This window comes from Sceloporus occidentalis, unplaced genomic scaffold, assembly GCF_023333645.1.
Source record: "Sceloporus occidentalis isolate IW3139 unplaced genomic scaffold, rSceOcc1.0.p SCAF_136, whole genome shotgun sequence".
NCBI classification, from domain to species: Eukaryota; Metazoa; Chordata; class Lepidosauria; order Squamata; family Phrynosomatidae; genus Sceloporus; species Sceloporus occidentalis.
In genome coordinates this window covers 1-17,651 of record NW_028317116.1, presented here as the reverse complement: position 1 = coordinate 17,651, position 17,651 = coordinate 1, and the positions used below count along the sequence as shown (strand labels likewise).

Genomic DNA, 17,651 nt, shown 5'->3' with positions numbered 1-17,651 from the left:
CAAATTACCCCCCTCCTCCTCCCTCACCCCACAGCTCCAAAAGTAGCACCGACAGCTGCCTCCCCTCCTGATATGTGACATAAGTTGGCTTTAACTTTTCACCCCCCCCCCCCGCTCTCCTTCCTCCCTCCTGTGTACTGTCCTCGCTCCCTCCCCGGCTCCCATCTCCCCGTGCAATGAATAGCAACTAAGCATAAAGTTACCATATTCAGATGGCAAGGGAAGCTCGGGCTGTGGCACGCAATGAAGAGCGGAGAGGAAGTTATACTTTACTGAGAGAGTAGTAGATAGGTGGGACAGCTTCCCAGCAGAAGTGGTAGAGCCTAAAAACAGTGAGGGAATTTAAACATGCATTGGGTAGGCATATGGCTCCTGAATCTAAGACGAGACCAACGACTGATTCTGGAAATGGTAATGTCTCCATTCTAATGGGATTTCATACAAAATATTTGCTTATAAAGTGGGGTTTTATTTGAATGTTTAAAATAATATATATTTTTTGCATCAAACGTTTTGCCCAGTACGGTTATATTAGTAAAAAGCAGCAAATTCTACATTTTCTGATGCCACCCCCTGTGCCAATGCAGAATATTGCGTTCCCGGACGTGACATTCTGTATAATTACTGTAAATATCTATCATTAATTCAAGAGACAAACAAGCAGCGGAAATTCGTCACCGCGTTGGGTGGATTTATGATTTTTGGGCTGGTGCTTTTTTTTTTTTTTTTATTGGATTTTTGAGATGACCGCCTTCCAACCAGCCAAAAATGTCTATTCAAGGGTTCATAGGGTGGGCCTTATCTCCTAACTGGGTCACTTAGAGTTGGGGGGCAATATGCAGTGGCATCACTAGGGGGTGCAGCGGGTGCGGACTACACCGGGCCACACCATGAACGGGGTGACACCCGAAGCTGCCGTCCCATGGTGACCAGATGTGACACAGATGTGATGAATAACCCTTACCAAATAAAGGCTGAATAGGCAACAAAAGCCCCCCAGGCCACTCTTTCCCAAGATACTTTCCTACAAACAATTTCCTGCTCTAAAACTATTGCCATAGCAGCAGATTTAAATGCTGATCTCAGTTAGACTGGGTCTGGGGCACAGCTGACTTCAGCTCAGATCTAGGGTGCCCCCAGAGGTTGTCAAATTCTGGTCAGGAATATAAACATATAAACATAATATCAATCAATTTAGACTGGTCCATTCTATTGTTTCCCACAGGAAGTATGATAAGGAGTCAGAGAGTTTGTCTAGTAGATTGGGGCTCAGATAACCAAAACCTTATATTATGGGGTAAAAACTACAACTGGGGTAAAAAAGAAATATATTTTAAAAATTCAGTTTATTTGCTGGAATGTCTTTGTATTTTCTCTTTTGTTGTGTGTTTTTGTAGCTTTTTGTATTGTATGATAGGTTTAAATCTAAACACAAATTCTATTAAAAATTATTTAAAAAAATAAAAAAAATACTTAAAATACTTAACCTTAAAATATTCCCTTAAATTTCAGCTTCAAAGAAAAAAAGGTTGGCTTCTAAATATTCCGCCTGGATCCTAATTTGAAATTTGTCAACCCCTGGCAGAGGCAGCATTACAGCTCCAGTCTTCACGTCCAGTTTTCCTTTATATTCTCTGATAAATGGCCGTCTGATATGATATTACTTAAAAATTCTTACAGTGCAATACATTTCCTGAGTGATGAGCTTGGCTTGGTCTATCCCGGCAAACTGTGATTTCCTTAAAAATTCTGCTTGTTGCCCCATCTCCGCGTTCCTGTGTACACAGCACCCCCTACTGGACATATTCCATATTACAAGCAGGAATGGTTACCATGTTCTCGAGTCTTTAGTCACAAGTGATCCTTTTTTTCGGTCAAAAACAACAATATGTGCTGTATTAATACGATTTTGCCAGATTCCTATTTTTTTTTTGTTTTTTTTTGTTTTTTTTGCCCTGTGTCTTATAGATGAGAATGCACAACGATTAAAAGGCTAGCTTGGGGTTTTTCTTTCAGAAAAATGAATTGAAAAAACAACCTCGACTATTGTTCAGACCTCAGATACGTGCCGCCGATCCGCCAAGTCAGCACACTTGCCGTCTACTATAGCCCCCTGGACACATTAGGGTAGCCGGGGCCCAGAAGTTCCCAGGTATGCAGGTGACTGAAGTGTATCTTTAAATAATGACAAGTCAAGGTTTCCATGACAACCCAGAAATCTCTGGGCCAGCTTAGTTAGAAAGTTCCCAAGTATGATCATCGGTGGCCATTAGAATAACATCTCACAAGTGCACTCTAAAACACCACAAACATACAAACTAACACCGAGCAGATTTATGTTACTATGGAAGCTCAAATCCCTGCATGATAAACTTTATATTCCTATTAAAGCCTACGTTCTATGGCTCAAAATATGCCCACCCAACCATACAGCGATCCGACAGAATTCAGTGATAAACCGTAACGGGGTTTGGTTTCAGCGATGACCCCCTATGTTTCATGTGTGTGGAGCAGCCATTCTTTCCCCATTAATTAAAGGGCCGGTACCATTAAAATACTTTTAAACTTTTAACAAATCTGGCTTCTCTGATGCCAGAATCCAACGTGTTTTTTTTTTAAATTTCCTATTAGAATGATCAGAAAACAAGTTATATCCACTCATTTTATGTATCTGTACATTCTCTTCTGAAGAAGCCAAAGCGATTTAGCAGAAAAGTGTTTGAGAAAAACAAACAAGGCTTTTTTTTTTTTCTTTTATACAATTCCTTTTTTTTGGTATTAAATACAGAACTTACACTGGATTCACGATTCTTTTTTTTTTTTTATTGGTGTATGTAGTGGAATAAAATATTTTCTATTAATACCACGTGCTATGATTTGCATTTAATAAAATTCTGCTATTACAATACAACCCTTTTTGGTGTAAAAAACCAAAAATCTCACAAGGGAAAAAAATATAAGATATTTTTGACTTTTCTCCTTTTCTCATTCGGAGTCACGCGTTGGTACGGGTCACCCCTGCTTTTCACGCTAGTCCCTGCCTAGTAACATAGTAACTTGCAAAGGGTTCTGGGAAGATAGCTATGAGTTCTTTAAGACCACATTCAACGGCCAATTAAATGCATGAATATTATTCGGATGTTAACCCTTTATTTATGTCTCCTCCATATCATCTCAGCCTTTCGTTATATAAACTCACGTACTTTAACAGCATAGAACATTTCCTGCTTTCTAATATCCTAATATTAATAATATAAGAAAATTACTAGAAGAATATGACGGACGATTCGCTACTTTGTATTTACTTTGTCCTTTCATCTATAATGCTTTCCGTTCGTTCAATTCTAGCTTGAACTTTACTGTATTTCCCAGAAGCCACTAACAAAAAAAAATGTCCTATAGTTTATAAAACTTTGAGAAAATATATATTTTTAATATATTTTTATGTGGATTTCAATATTAGGAAAAAATATATATTTCCTGTATTTAAATGTATTAATGTTTTCAGTATTTAGGTTAAGAAAGAAAACTAGGAATGACAAAACCGACACGTTTGAGAACATCTAGTATTAAAAACAGGCACCTTTTTGAAACTTTTTTTTTGTTGTTTAACGAAGTATAAAGTATTCACTTCTTTGGCAAGCAGAGTAAACTTTACTTTATACACAAAATAATTTTTTGCGCTATTATTATTTTGTGTTTTTATATCGTTTTTTTTTAGTTATTTAACCAAAGATAATTTCTCTTTAACATTCTATGGGGGTAAATGTATTACTTATTGAGGTCTAGCAGTAATGGGTATTGGCAGCACACCTGATGGCTGCACTGGTTATGGACGAGTGGGACTTAGAATGAGGATCGGAGCCCCGGAACATGTATGTAATATGCTTGCGTTGCTAAACATTCCAAGTTAGAATGAACGGGGATGCAATATTTGTGAAGGTGTCTGTGACTTTATTTTTGTTTTCGCTGTGCTGATGAGACACCCCAGCGACGATGCTTCATAGCACGAGAGTTCTCCATGTTGAGTCCCAAAATGAGCTTATTTTTTTTTGGGTTGGGGGCCTTTAGATTGAGGAGATGCTCAGGGTGAGTGATGGGTGCAGGAGAGGTGTAGTGACAGTTTTGAGATGTCCAGTAGAGTTGAGCTCAGACTGTGCACGGTGGTCATTCTAGGTTCCTGTTCACGTGTCCGTGTTCACGTGTCCGTGTTCACGTGTCCGTGTTCACGTGTCCTCTGTCCCACCTCACAGGATCTCCTGGTGCTGTTGAGAAGCCTCACTGACGACCTGAGAACACAAATAAACGGGTGACCCATTATTGCTACTCTGTAGCAGTTAATAAAAGAAACGACTACAACCAAATAGTTACAATGCGGGGAGGCTGATCATTTTTAGATCTTGTCTACTCTCAGTGGCCAAGATGAGATGACCCAGAGGATACAAATTAGGAACCAGTGAGGTTATTCCCCCTCTGGGTAATGAATCAGGAATAAATCTACTTTTAACACCAATATACAAGAGATGGGCAAATCTAGCGTTAACTTCAGGGCTGGGGAGCTTATGATGTCGCCATACTTGCTAAAATGTCTAAGAAAGCTCTATGAAAGATACTTGTAAGGTTGAGCTGGTGTTGCTCGGAAAGGACAGTCAAAGATGTGCAAGTGCCTAAAAATAAGTGTCCAGACGGCAGTGATTATTTTTATGTATAGAGGCACGCATGGATGTATGTATGAAGACTGCAGCTGTCGTGCCTTTACTTTTAGAGACAGCTGCAGCCCTCCTCCTCTTCCATGCCAGGGAGGGCCGTGTGTTTGAGTTTGCATGAGTGCTTGGGGGTGCGTGGATAGTAAATTTCAGCCATTCCCTATAATAAGCAGCATGAGCAGACGTAACGGAGCATGTGGGGAGTGCTGACTCACTTTACCGATGGCGATGACCCCCTTACTCGGAATTTACCGCATATAGCTAAATGTAGCATTAGATACAGAATTCCTGGTTCTGCTGAATCTGCTGAGTGGCCAACCCCTTCCCAGAAATACTGTATGGACTATTTTACCCCATTTATAACGGGATGCTTAGTTGTCACATGACATATATCTTAGCACCTGTTCTCATAATAATTGCTTATTGGTCCTACTCACCTCTCCATCTCGGGTCTCGATAGTTTTGATCATGACAGTTTTCTTGGTGTGGACCTCAGATGCTCTCTGCTCTGGGCTGGTCTCTGCCAAGCAAAATAAGCACCGTTACTGAATGTGAATTCACAATTCCCTCACAGCTCAGCCACGTTAAGCCAAGTTGGCTTCTTAAGTTGGGACTGGACCTTGTAGATGACCATTGCTGGTCAGGAGGCTGAGGACACCGGTATACAGCCGGTTCCTCCTGACTTTTTGCAGCAATTGTTAGTGGAGTTTCCAATGAACTCATTGGCAGTACCAGCAGCCCTGGTAATCCCCACCATGCTTGGCATACTTCTGTTTAATGAGAATCCACAAGTCTAGAGTCTATTGGACCAACTTGGCCTTGTGAAAAAGATAAAATCCCCACTATAGCTCCAGGTGGAACCGAGCAAAGCACGCGTGCTCTAAACTCGTTATTACATTAAGGCTAGGTTTCCACTTGGGTTTTTGTCCTGCGTTTTTTTTCTTGATGAAAAACGCCAAGAAAACTGCCACTGCATTTTCCTGCGTTTTGGTGTTTTTTTCTGGAGTTTTTTCTGGCGTTTTAGCCTTTCTGTGGAAATTGCTTTTTTTGACCTTAGGCAGTTTTTCCAGCCTTTACAAGTTAGAAGTTTCACCCAGCTAAAAGGGATTAGGATAAATGGCGAGTATCTGCCCCCTGATGTCATTTACTTGGTAGAGTTCTACTTAAACGCCCCGGCGGACCCTTTTGTCTCTTTTCTGTGGTTTGTAAGGCCTGCTTTATTCCGAATGTCTGCTCCTCGAGGAAGATTGGCCCCAAATGATGGTGCAAATTGTTTGCTGTTGCTTTTGGCGCGCAGGATCCAGTTGATGCGTCGCATATGTTTGTTTGTATTGGATGTTTGTTCCAAATGGTGTAGAATTCAATATGAACTTTGTTTTGTGTGAAACTGTTTGTTTCCAGCCTATTTCTCGTAGGACACACAGATACTGGGTCCATCCTCTGCATTGTAACTGTGGAAAAACGCCATAAAAAACGCCAAGGCAATAAACCCACATGGCTTTTTCATGGCGTTTTTTCTCTCCCATAGACTTCTATTGGAGAAAAACGCCAAGATTTCCTTGCAAAAAACGCCAGAGCGTCAACATGCTGCGATTCTGAAAAACTGCCACAGAGCCCAAAAAAGCAGAAAAACGCCAAAGAGGACTGAAAAAACGCCAAACAAATAAACGCCAAGTGGATCTGGCATTCTGCGATTTCCTATTGAAGAACAGCTAACATCTGGCTGCAGCGTGTTTTGTCACTAAAAAAACGCCAGGTGGCACTATTGGCGTTTTTATGGGCGTTTTTAGCTAAAAAAAAACAAGTGGAAACCTAGCCTAAGAGAGATGGAGATGAGTACAGAAAATGCCAGGACTTACCTCTAAAGCTCAGTGCAGAATATGACTGGATGGGAAGAGAGATTCTAAAAACATAAAGAAAGGGAAAAAAATATATATTATTAATGATATTAAGTGTATTTTAATCAGCAAACCAGCTGTTATTATTGTATATTTATAAAAAATGTATAAATATATAAAGGGAATGTTTAAAAGGTAACATGTTTCTATTGCGGTTCCATTTTTAATGTCACTGAAACCATATTAGTTGACCCTCTACCTGCACTGCTATAAAATTGGATCTTTAGGCACAACACTGGCTCTCAAATGGTTAATCCAAAGGCCTTTCCTTAATGAATGACCGGAACTCTTTTTTCCTTACCTGCTTTCTTCGCCTTCCAGCAGTTTCCTGTATGTGGCGATCTCGACATCCAAAGCCATCTTGACGTTGAGGAGGTCTTGGTACTCGCGCAGGTGTCTTGCCATGTCATCCTTCAGGTTACGGATTTCCTCCTCCAGTCTGGAGATGGTATCTTGATACCCGGCAGCTTCTCCGCCATACCTCTCCTCCAGGTCCCTCATCTGACGGAGCAGGGAGTCGTTCTGTAAGAGAAGAAACTCGTGAGGACCTATCTTGGAGAGCAGATGTCATCCGTCCTGGACCATTTTTACTCCTTCGGGAGAACAAACGCTCAGAACCTACGGACCATACCCAAGAACCCATTTTATCTCCATCAGATCAACGCAGGACATTTATAATGTGTACGTCTTTTTAGGTAGCCCACAGAGACTTGAGAATTCAACTTTTGAAGTTACTGAGTCCTCCTTGTCCTTCTTTGTTTGAAACTGATGGCCAAAATCTTTAGTTTTTAATCATAATCGTTACAAGAGGTTCTAACTGCATTGGCAAAACCAACTGGACTAGAGAGACAAGATGGTTGAGAGAAAATCCTGGGTAACAAAAAATGCCGAATTTTATTTTTTCAAAATGCTCATTAATTTTTCAAAACCTCCTTTTTTGGCCCGTTTGGGTCAAGATATTACAAAGCAATAATAAACCAGCGAAATAAGTCTAGACGGAGTGCAGCAGAATATGGCGGTTACTTACAGTTCCTTTAAGAGCGTCAATCTCGCAGGTGTAGGACTGGATTTGGTGGCGGTACTCCATCATCTCCTGCTTGGCCTGGCGCAGGTTCTCGTTGTTCTTCTGAGCGGCTTGATTGAGGTCAGATACCTGTCGAACGTAATGAAGTGACATTGATACTTAGTAACTGTTAAACAAGAGGCAACATGGCGCCACATTACCCGCGACGAGCATGGAGAACATGGCTAAAACACGGCGCGTGAAGACCGAACAGCGGCCAAGCAAGTCAAAGACACCAAGTTAGTTGGGAATTAACGAGACAAGATATTATGGCGCAGAGGTTATTTTCTTAACAGGACAGGACCGTGTCTTACCTTGGACTTATACCACTCCTCAGCTTCTGAGACGTTCTTGGCGGCAATGTTCTCATACTGAGTACGGATATCTCTGAGGGCTGCTGTCAAATCTGGTTTGGAGACGTCAACCTCCACCTGGATCTGCTGTTCCTGGAGTTGCGCCTGCAAGTCGCGGATTTCCTGTTCGGACAAAAAAGTAACACTTTTACACTTAAAAGATCTTATATTAGAATTTAGAAGGATCCCAAATCTATGTGGTGTTTGTACCAGAACCGTTCTGTTACTACCAAGCGCCAATATCTATGTGGTGGAGCATTTATTCTTAAAATCACGTCTTTGTCTTACCTCCTCGTGAATCTTCTTCAGGAAAGCAATCTCCTCCTGCAGGGACTCAATGCGTCTCTCTAAGTCGATGCGGGCGAGGGTTGCAGCGTCCACATCCTGATAGAGAAGGCGAGAGAAGCGTCGGACTTAGTTTTAGGACTTCCAGGCAGAGGATAAAAAAATGAGAGGTCGTGAACAATAATCCTTACCCCTCGGAAAGCAGACAGGTTATTCTCGGCCTCTTCTTTGAGTTGGATCTCTTCTTGGAGTCTAAGAAAACGAGAAACCCGGTCAGAGACATTCTGCGTTTGTTTATGGCAACAAAGGAGGGGGTTTTTTTGTGAAAACCCAAGGATATTTAGTCCCATTATTGAGACCGTTATTGAGTTACCGATAAGATAGAGAGCGAAAGCTTGGATAGGTTGGATTCCTCACTGGAGATTGGGGTTTATTCACTAAAGAAGTAGTTTGCCGGAGGGTTCTGGTTTCATGCGATATGAAGGGTCAACCCGGACTATTTTAAAGCATAGTAAATTAAATCTGTAAGGCGTCTTTTCAAGAAATGTCAGAGAGTTATTAATGTATCATAGAGGGTCAACCAAGATCTTTTTTGGAGGAGAACCTCGCTGCTGTTGTCCCTTCATATTACATATTCAAGTAATTCTCCTTAGTGAATATACCCCTAATAAGCGAACCCCTCCCCCCCCCCGGTTATTTACCCTCGCTGTATTTTGGAATAGGTCACGTTAGCTACGCAGAGCGGCAGAAGGACTCATCGGTCAAAAGCTGAAAAGACTCCCTCTGCCATGTGCCATTTTTAATAATCGGCTGAGCGTGATGGCTCTGAGCTCAGTTGACATTTGAGGCGCATGTGATCGGTTAGCACGAAACATGCCGCGCATGTCGTGTCGGTTTGCTGTGCAACCCTCGGGGGCCGCTTGTATCGAAACCACACTTTAAGCGTTCCTACCGTGATTTGGGGAATTTCCACCTTTTTCACATGTAATTAACCAAAAATATACCGTCTCCTGGCATTCATGTGCGCTTCCTATTAACACCTTCATTGCCAGAGGAGTGATCAACATGTCTTATTAACCCTTTGAAGTTGATACATTGGTAATACACTTGACACTAAATGATAACTTAAAGATCTGAGCTTGGGTTTAGCTGCAGCTTCATGCAGGAGTTTGGTTTAAATGTAGAATCAGAAGGTGAAAGAAAAGAAAGGGGAGAAACCTAAAATAAGGAGGAACGAGGAAGAAAAGGAACCCCCCAAGGAGGCGCGCGGCCCGTCTTCCTTTTAAGGAAGTCCCCGTGTCTTCCGTGTTCTCGGAATGAACGTGAAGTCATGCCAAGGAATGCTTCATATTCCTTGTGAGAATAACGCTTTCAGCGGTCAGCGCTCTTGCTGCCTGAGTGTCATGAGAGTAGTTCAAAGATGGAGAGGCCATGAAAGAAGCCGTGGTAAGTGACTCGGATGCTTTCTGGGGATGAGAAAAGGCCGGTGGCTTTTTTTGTCTCGCTGTCATCACCTATATAATGGCAAATGTTTAAATCACTCAAATGAAATGTGACAAGAAGCCGGGTGACAGCTGTTTCCTTTTCAGGATTAAGATTCAGGAGCCATGCGCCAATCCCATGCATGTTTAAATTCCTTTACTACCACTTCTGCTGGGAGGCTGTTCCACTTATCTACCACCCTCTCAGTAAAGTAAATGATCTATTTAATGGACATACATTTCTATGAAGAATGAAAGGAAAGGGTTACCCTCCCAGTAGGAAAAAGTCTTCCTGATATATTACAGATTGATACATTGTCACCGCGGGGAGGAAACGTTTATATTCCGGTTATTCTGCTCCTCATTTGTTTTCAGTGCAGGGAGTTTTGGACAGCTTGGTAAACCTTGGGGAACATTCTCACGGGATAGTTTGCACGTATGCCTCCCGTAACTTCCTCACTAACCCTCTGTGGCTAAAATTAACCTGGCCCTGTGTCCTTCCCAGTCTCCCTGTAAGTGAAGCTTTATCTGTGCTACTTCAGCTGCCTTCGACTATGTCTCACACGTTGCATGAAAAAGGGAACCTCAACAATGTACCTGTCCCCTATCCCCTACCCCTTGCCCCCTACCCTCTCCCACCTACCCCTTGCCCCCTACCCTCTCCCACCTACCCCTTGCCCCCTACCCTCTCCCACCTACCCCTTTGCCCCCTCCACCCCAGCTCTGAGATAACAGACATGAGTCCCGACAGCTGCCACTTTTTGACTTTTCAGAAGATCTAAAATTGTCTGCGTGGGAAGCAGCTGCACCACAGCCGGTGTCACCGTGTACGCAAGGGGGGTATACAATGCCTCCCAACTGTCCTGCTTTGTGTGAGACAGTCCGGATTTTTCCACCCTATCCTGCCGAGCTCTACCTCTGCCCTACCTTTCAGGACAGAGACAGAATTCAGCGGGTTTCAAGACCACGATCCTTCTGCCCTGATTTCATTGTTCGGCGCCTGGGACACTGGAGAACGCATACTGCGCATGCACAGCAGAGCTGCCAGTTTGAGTGACACTCAACCTCCCAAGCTCCGCCCCCTTACACCCTGATAAGTAGTGGTAGATGTTGTGCGGTATGTTATACCATATGGTGTTTGATGACTGACACCGGCCATCGTGGAACATATAGGGGTACCCTAGGCCACGTTTTAGGTCAGGTGGTCTCACAGAGGATGTAGGAGATCTGTGTCATACAGCGTGGCCCTAGGCTGTCCACAGGGAAATGTGGTGCGCATTGTAACATATATAAGGTGAATGTATCACAAGATGTGACGAGTGTGTAGCAGAGTGTGTATTGTGCGCATGATTGTGTATTTAGGGAATGTGCAGGTGTTGAGTCACGGGGTCTGCAATGGAGTTAAATGACTAATCCCTTACAGCACCAAGTGAAATGATGCTGCGACGTGACGGATAATAAACCGTGTCATGGTTGGCTCAGCATGATGGGTAGCAATCCTCAGTGTACTATCCTCAGCTCTGACCCAAGCGCAAATCCCAAATATCCGTCCCTACTGAGAATGCCCACGCGTTTCGTCCCCATGTAGTTCCTCCAGTGATCACGGTTGCCGGTTGCCATCATTGTGCCCTCAACCAAAGAAGCCTGACCTGGTGATGCCCCACGCGGGGCAATCTAAAGGACACAGCGTTAGTTTACCAGGAAAGGAGTACGCAGGATGAGCGGAGAGCCGGTTAGTATGAACTCACGAGAAACTACACTACACTGAGTGCGAGACGTCTGGAAACAGAAGAGTCACCCGGAGGAGAACCTCGCCGAGCGATACAACGCTCCTGCGCGTCAGAGGATTCCACTTATATTCGCATCTGTTACCGCATTCTGTCCGAGCGGCCCTTATATGGACAGACCAGGGACAGGAATAACCGGGGAGGGCTTGGGAATAATCGGAGGGGGGGAATAAGAAGTACGAAAAGAAACAGAAGCTAATGAATGCTGACAGAGAAAGAACAAAACGGAGATGAGGCTGAAATCCCCTGAATCTTTTTAGGGTTTATATCTTTTCTGGCATTAAATTGGAAAGGAGAATACCCGGATCGTCTTCATTTCAGATTTAATCTTCTAATTTAGTGATTTAACCGCTTTTGCACTTTTCTGTCGGCCCCCTTTCCAGATCCTTCACCTTTTGCTCTCCTCGTTCTCCGATCCTTCTCAGAATTTTCCTTTCCCCCCCCCTATCCCAAATCTACTCACCTTTGTTTCAGCTTCTGCAGGTCATCGATGTAGTTGTCCCTCTCCACCTCGACTCTCGCCCTTTGACTGGTGAGGATGTCTATTTGGCGGCGGAGCTCTCTCATCTCTTCCTCGTACAGCTCGCTGACCCTCGTCGGCTCTTTCCCCTTGAGTCGGTTGACCTCGTTCACGAGGATCTGGTTCTGCTGCTCCAAGTACCTCACTTTCTCGATGTAGTTGGCAAACCGGTCGTTTAGTTCCTGAAGCTCTACCTTCTCGTTGGTTCGGGTCTGCAGGAACTCTTGGTTCATGGCATCGGCGAGACTGAAGTCCAGAACATCTGCCCCGTAGCTCTGTCTGACCGGGACGCCGCGCGAAGCCTTGAAGCTGGAGAAAGATGGCGCGGCTGAGGCGCGGGAAACCTGGTAGACCCTGGAGGACAAACTGCTGGAGGCGCCTGCCTTAGACCCGTAGGAAGCTCTACTGAAAGACGGGGCTGCTCCGCCAAAGGTCCGACGGTAAGAGGAAACCCTCTGGCTGCTTGAGTAGCTTTGGCTCATGGTTACTGGTGGTTGGGTTGATGCTGAGAGCCTGGAAGATGTGGCTCTGAGGGTAGAGGTCTGAGCTTCCTTGTGCCGGCGTGAGTGGAGTCGAGATCCAGAGCCCAGTGATTTAGCTATTTGTACGTCCAGTGACATCAGATACCTCCCCTCTGCCCGCGGGGGCCAACCTCTCTACACGACACCCTACGCCCCACCACATACCCCCCCCCCAGCCTAGAAAGGATCATTTACAATTGTCTCAACAGCTGCAGAGTATCCTAAAGACCGAGAGGATGACATTGGGGGGGGGCAGGGGGCAGAAAAAAATGGGAAGGGTGGAAGAAATGGGGGGGGCTGACAGTTTCAGTTTTCTTTAACTCAATACTGAGTCATGGTTTTTTTATACGACAATTTACGACGCTCAGCACAGAGGGAGTTTGATGTCAAAAGGACAAAAAAAAAAGTGTCAGCTGTTAATAGCTCCCGAAATGGGACAGTGATTTGTACTCCGCCACCACTCCTGCGGCTGATATAAATAGTAAAAGGGTAAAAAGGACAGAGAATATTAACAGGAAGCCCCTCTTCTTTGGGGGGAAACAAATAAAAAAAGCTTATTTCGTTATAGAGCATTATAGGACAGAATAAGAACTTTGAATGTAACCATTTGTGTAAAAAGGATACATTGTGTTCTGGAGATTCCTTCCGACCCCCAGGTTACAAAACCTTGCAAAAAAATTGTTTTTTGGAGTCAGGGACGTGGGGGTCCCAGAGCTCTTCCAAAAGCCATAAACTCTAATAACTGTATCCCTCTCTAACGACAGCCCTGGTGAGAAATGGCCGGTTTGGGGGAAAAGGTTAGAGTGTTGGCTTGGGAGACCACCTCGGGTTAGACACAGATAAAGAACGTATGGAACACGGAAACGTTACTCCTGGAGCCGTCGGCTGAAAACATATAAGAGCAGCGCTGGCCGTCTTTAAACAAACTGAGAAATTAACGGCCGGCTGAAAGGTTTCGTATAAATACAGACAGCCCGGTAAAATACACGATTTTTACAGCAGATTAAAGTCGCGCACTCGAGTCAGCAGGGGGGGGGCACAGAACGTGGCAGCCCCCCCCCGGCCGCCTAAACTCTCTCTGCCTCTGATTCCACCTGCAGCCCACCAACATGTTACACGTCACACCGAGCACACGTGTACTTAATGCTGCGTAACACATGTCCATGCCCTTCTTCGCCGGTTTTAGCAGGATGAGTCACGGCATTCGATATGTCGGATTCAGCGTTGCCGGATAGCATTTGGGACGGGTGGTCTATTTTGAGAATGTGGAGAATTACATTGGTTGAAATGTCGGTTATTAGGAGCATTAGCGTGTGCATAGCTTGTCGTGACTTTTGGACGCTGTAGATCGCACTCTGAACCAATAAAGACTCATAACTATTGTGTTGTGTTGACGTCGGTGGGCAATTTCACACGTGCCACGGACAATCCATCAGGGAGGACTGGACTGGACTGGCCACCATGATCCCAGCCTGGCGGGTCGGTACCCAACGTGGTCTCCTGTTTACTAACTCATGCGGTTGATCTCATCCTTTCGTGTGAAGCAGGGGACCCCAATGTTGGCCATGTGTATCCAGCAAGAGGGCCACATGCATGCCACTTATCAGCCGCTGGCCTTAAAGTGCCAAGGGCCAATTTTCAGCCCCAGTCTCTTCCTTAACCAATGTGTTCTTACTGTTCGGCAGAACATGTTTGCCTGAAATTTCCGGCATATTTGTATCCAAGTCCAAGTCAGTTCTCTGTATCTACATAATTATTGCCCCGTTAAAGGGACTGCAATGTCCCCCTCAACCTTTGTCATACGTGACCTGATAATTTGCTTTCAATCCCCACCATTATCCTATTATTACCCCTTCATAATCTATTAAAAACTAATATTACCCCCTATTGTAAAGAATGAATGTGGGCGGAGCGTGACGCAGAACTACATTGTATCCGTCCATTTACATTCCGTTCTTACGTTACTTATACAATCGGATAAAAATATCCCAAGATTTTGCTTAAAAAATAGGGTCGGCTTATGTCAGAAAAAGTATATAAATGAGGTGGTGTGTCGTCCCCCGATATTTACATTAAATGGATCCATGTAGTTCCAAATTTAGTAATGTTTGTACATCAGAAGCCATAAAAATGGGGCAGATTTACCGCAGCCCGTCGGTAACTTAATACAGATCAGGGCCGCGGGCTGACGCGGATTTAATAAAGTTTTAGTGACTGGCAGGGTTACTTTTGGGGTGAAAGTGGCATATTATAACCCTTTGGCCCATCTGTTTTGCCCATTCAGGTTTTGTGGCGTCTGTGTGCAGTATTTCCGTGGCGCCCCCAAACATACACGCATTCAAACTTACTCTAACGCTCACTCCAACACCGTGCACGCACACTATCCCCCTCCTCTCCCTCGCACCACTAAACAGTCTCACCCCTGACGGGACAGTTGGGAGGTATGCTGATCTGCCCCCAGGACATTAAACATTTGGGTTTTGTTTCGTGGGCAGGATCTGCTTTAGCCGCTGTGGATAAAGTCGTTGACAGTCGGATGACGGTTTGTCGCTGACAAAGAGGGATGACCAACGGTGCTGAATCACTCAGGGGTAAATTAAGTACCCCATGCTCCTGCCCCCCCCCCCTGTTCTTTGTGACTCATTGCATGAGTTTATGTCGGTCTGACCAGAAGTCACCTGACATCCCGGCACCCAAATATTTTTGGAACCAAAAAAAAAAAGAAAAAAGTTTTGCAGGGTCCGGTAGAGACGGCCGGGGGGTATTTATAGGCTGGAACCGGAATAGAATCCTTACATATCTCTTTACAGACAGTGACAGCCACGGGTGCCAGGAGGCCACGGCGTGTGGGAGCAACACAGGGCTGGTTACATCGCTTTAAACGCTGGATGAACAGGGATGTCCGGGCTAGCAGGCTCTGGAGCTGCGCTTTAAAGAGACAGTTACAGAACGTAAAGAGAATGCGTATCACAGGCAGTGGCCACCTAGACCCCCTGCTCCATAACAGAGACCCTCGGGCTCCCCAACCAGCCCATTAACACTATGGAGGGAATGCGCTGAATCGGCACATTTCTCCGTGTTTTCTTTTGATGATGTCATACGCCGACGCTCAGCAATTCGTTGTTATACCCTCGTATATATACGGTATATAAATGTATATATAACAGGAGAATTACATATCCTTATCTCTTGTTTTTCGAAATATTTTCGCTAACAGAATGAAGATTCAGGCAAATCGTGTCATTTAGTAACAGGGGCGTGAAGGCTGGAAATGACCCCACTTGTGGTTGACGGGAAGAGGAAATATTATGAAGACGAATAGCCTGGGATCTCCACGCTGGCTGACGTCTCACAAACACTCTGAAAAACACATAATTACTATTACATTTTTGGCACAAGCTCTGGATTTGGTTAAAGTCAGGTTTAGGGCTCGAAGCACAAAGTGAACTCGGTACCGACACTCACATAATTCCATAGAATGATAGAGATATCGATTTATATCGCAATCGGAATTTCGGGTTATTTTTGTTAATTTTCTCTTAAAATTTATTGTGTATTAAACTCAGAAACAAGTCTTTTTACAACCGTCCCCAGTATTAAATTGTGATTAAATCTCTAGACTGCATTAAAAAAGCTGTGATTTGTCATCATTTATGTCGGTTATTTATAATCCTGACGCGACGCCAGGGTTTTAAACGGCAATCTTTACGCTCGTGAGAGGTGAATCTGTCCTTCCATCCAGACTTTGAATCATCTGCCGCGTTCCTGGGTGGCTCTTCACTTTGTAACATGTTTTATAACCGGTGCGGGAATCAGAACTATTGTATTGGTGCCCAGAGTGCCTGAGAACCTGACCAACCATGAGACCCAATGAGATCCCACATAAAAAACTGAAGACCCCAGAGATGGCAGCTCTACCCATGGGGGGGTCTAAGGAATATTTCCCACCGTTATATATTCATAAATTGACTCGATGCTCGCAGTGTTTCTCATTGGAGATGACATTGCTCATCAAGGTGACCTTCAGACTTTCTATGACCTTGACATTTTGTGCCGTGTGTTGTCTTGGCTCACACTTACCATAGGGGACTAACGGACGGGCACACCTTGGGTTTCATTAACGGGATGATAGAAAGTCATTTTATTATTCAAACTGCCCCCCCCCCCCGAGCACCATCTCCTAGCCCTGTCTGGTCTGACACGACTAGAGAAATGTTACCCCGATGATGTAACACTTGGAATATGTTACACGTTTACATATAACATCCGCAATGTTCATTCATTTATTTCACATAGTTAGTATTATTAACCCAGAAAGGGAGTCCTAAACTAAAAAACGGATCAGCGGTGTGGCTTCTCAGCAGAAGTGGTAGAGGTTAATATACCGTCAAGGAATTACATCATGCATAGGATAGGTATGATGTCATCAAGACCAGGGAAGTAGTAAAGTTTGAAGGTGGAAAAATGGCCAAAAACAGACAATTTAAAGAAATTTTTGTCCATCTCACCTTTGTGTAAATACTAAAATCCTCTTATCGGCAGGAAAAAAAAAAAAGACGAGTATTCAGCGCTGACTTGAAACTAAAACACATACTTTCCTTATGTATACAGTCTGTGGAACCTTCAGCGCTGGATACAGGGACGGCTATATGTCTTTAAATGGGAAGGAATTCACAGCTGGGAGGCTTTGCTTGAGTTATGGAGGAGAGAAAGGAAATAGATTTACAGAGACCTCGCACTACATCATAGATAGAAAAAAAAACACAATAAAAGATATCCGTGGGTCATGGCATGCCAGGGGAATCAGCTAATACTCAGCCTGGAATATCTCAGGCCGGTCTCTGCATCCTGTGCGTTCATTCCCGGTCCTCCAAAAATATCTCTCTGACTGTTTTACTGAGAGAGTGGTGGATATATGGAGCAGCCTTCCAGCAGAAGTGGTAGAGGCTAATACAGTGAGGGCATTTATACATGCATGTGGCTCCTGAACCTACAGGTGTTGTGGCTCATTGATTATCTTGTGTACTTTGCTGGTTA

The 17,651-nt window shown here is 44.2% G+C and overlaps 1 protein-coding gene across 2 annotated transcripts; it reads right to left on the bottom strand.

Moving 5' to 3' along the window:
- Window positions 1-3,993: 3,993 nt before the first annotated feature.
- LOC149281245 (desmin) lies at window positions 3,994-12,575 on the bottom strand. 2 transcript variants are annotated; one of them, XM_089499508.1, is made up of 9 exons: window positions 12,037-12,575; window positions 8,497-8,557; window positions 8,309-8,404; window positions 7,982-8,143; window positions 7,632-7,757; window positions 6,906-7,126; window positions 6,566-6,609; window positions 5,144-5,226; window positions 3,994-4,289 (listed from the first exon to the last, which is right to left on the bottom strand). In XM_089499508.1, exons 1-9 carry the CDS (start codon window positions 12,573-12,575, stop codon window positions 4,248-4,250), a joined length of 1,374 nt encoding a protein of 457 aa, XP_089355634.1. In that variant the 3' UTR covers window positions 3,994-4,247. The 2 variants fall into 2 exon arrangements, with proteins under 2 accessions (XP_089355634.1, XP_089355635.1); XM_089499509.1 differs by lacking the exons at window positions 7,632-7,757; window positions 7,982-8,143 and having other exon boundaries at window positions 6,906-6,988.
- Window positions 12,576-17,651: the final 5,076 nt, after the last annotated feature.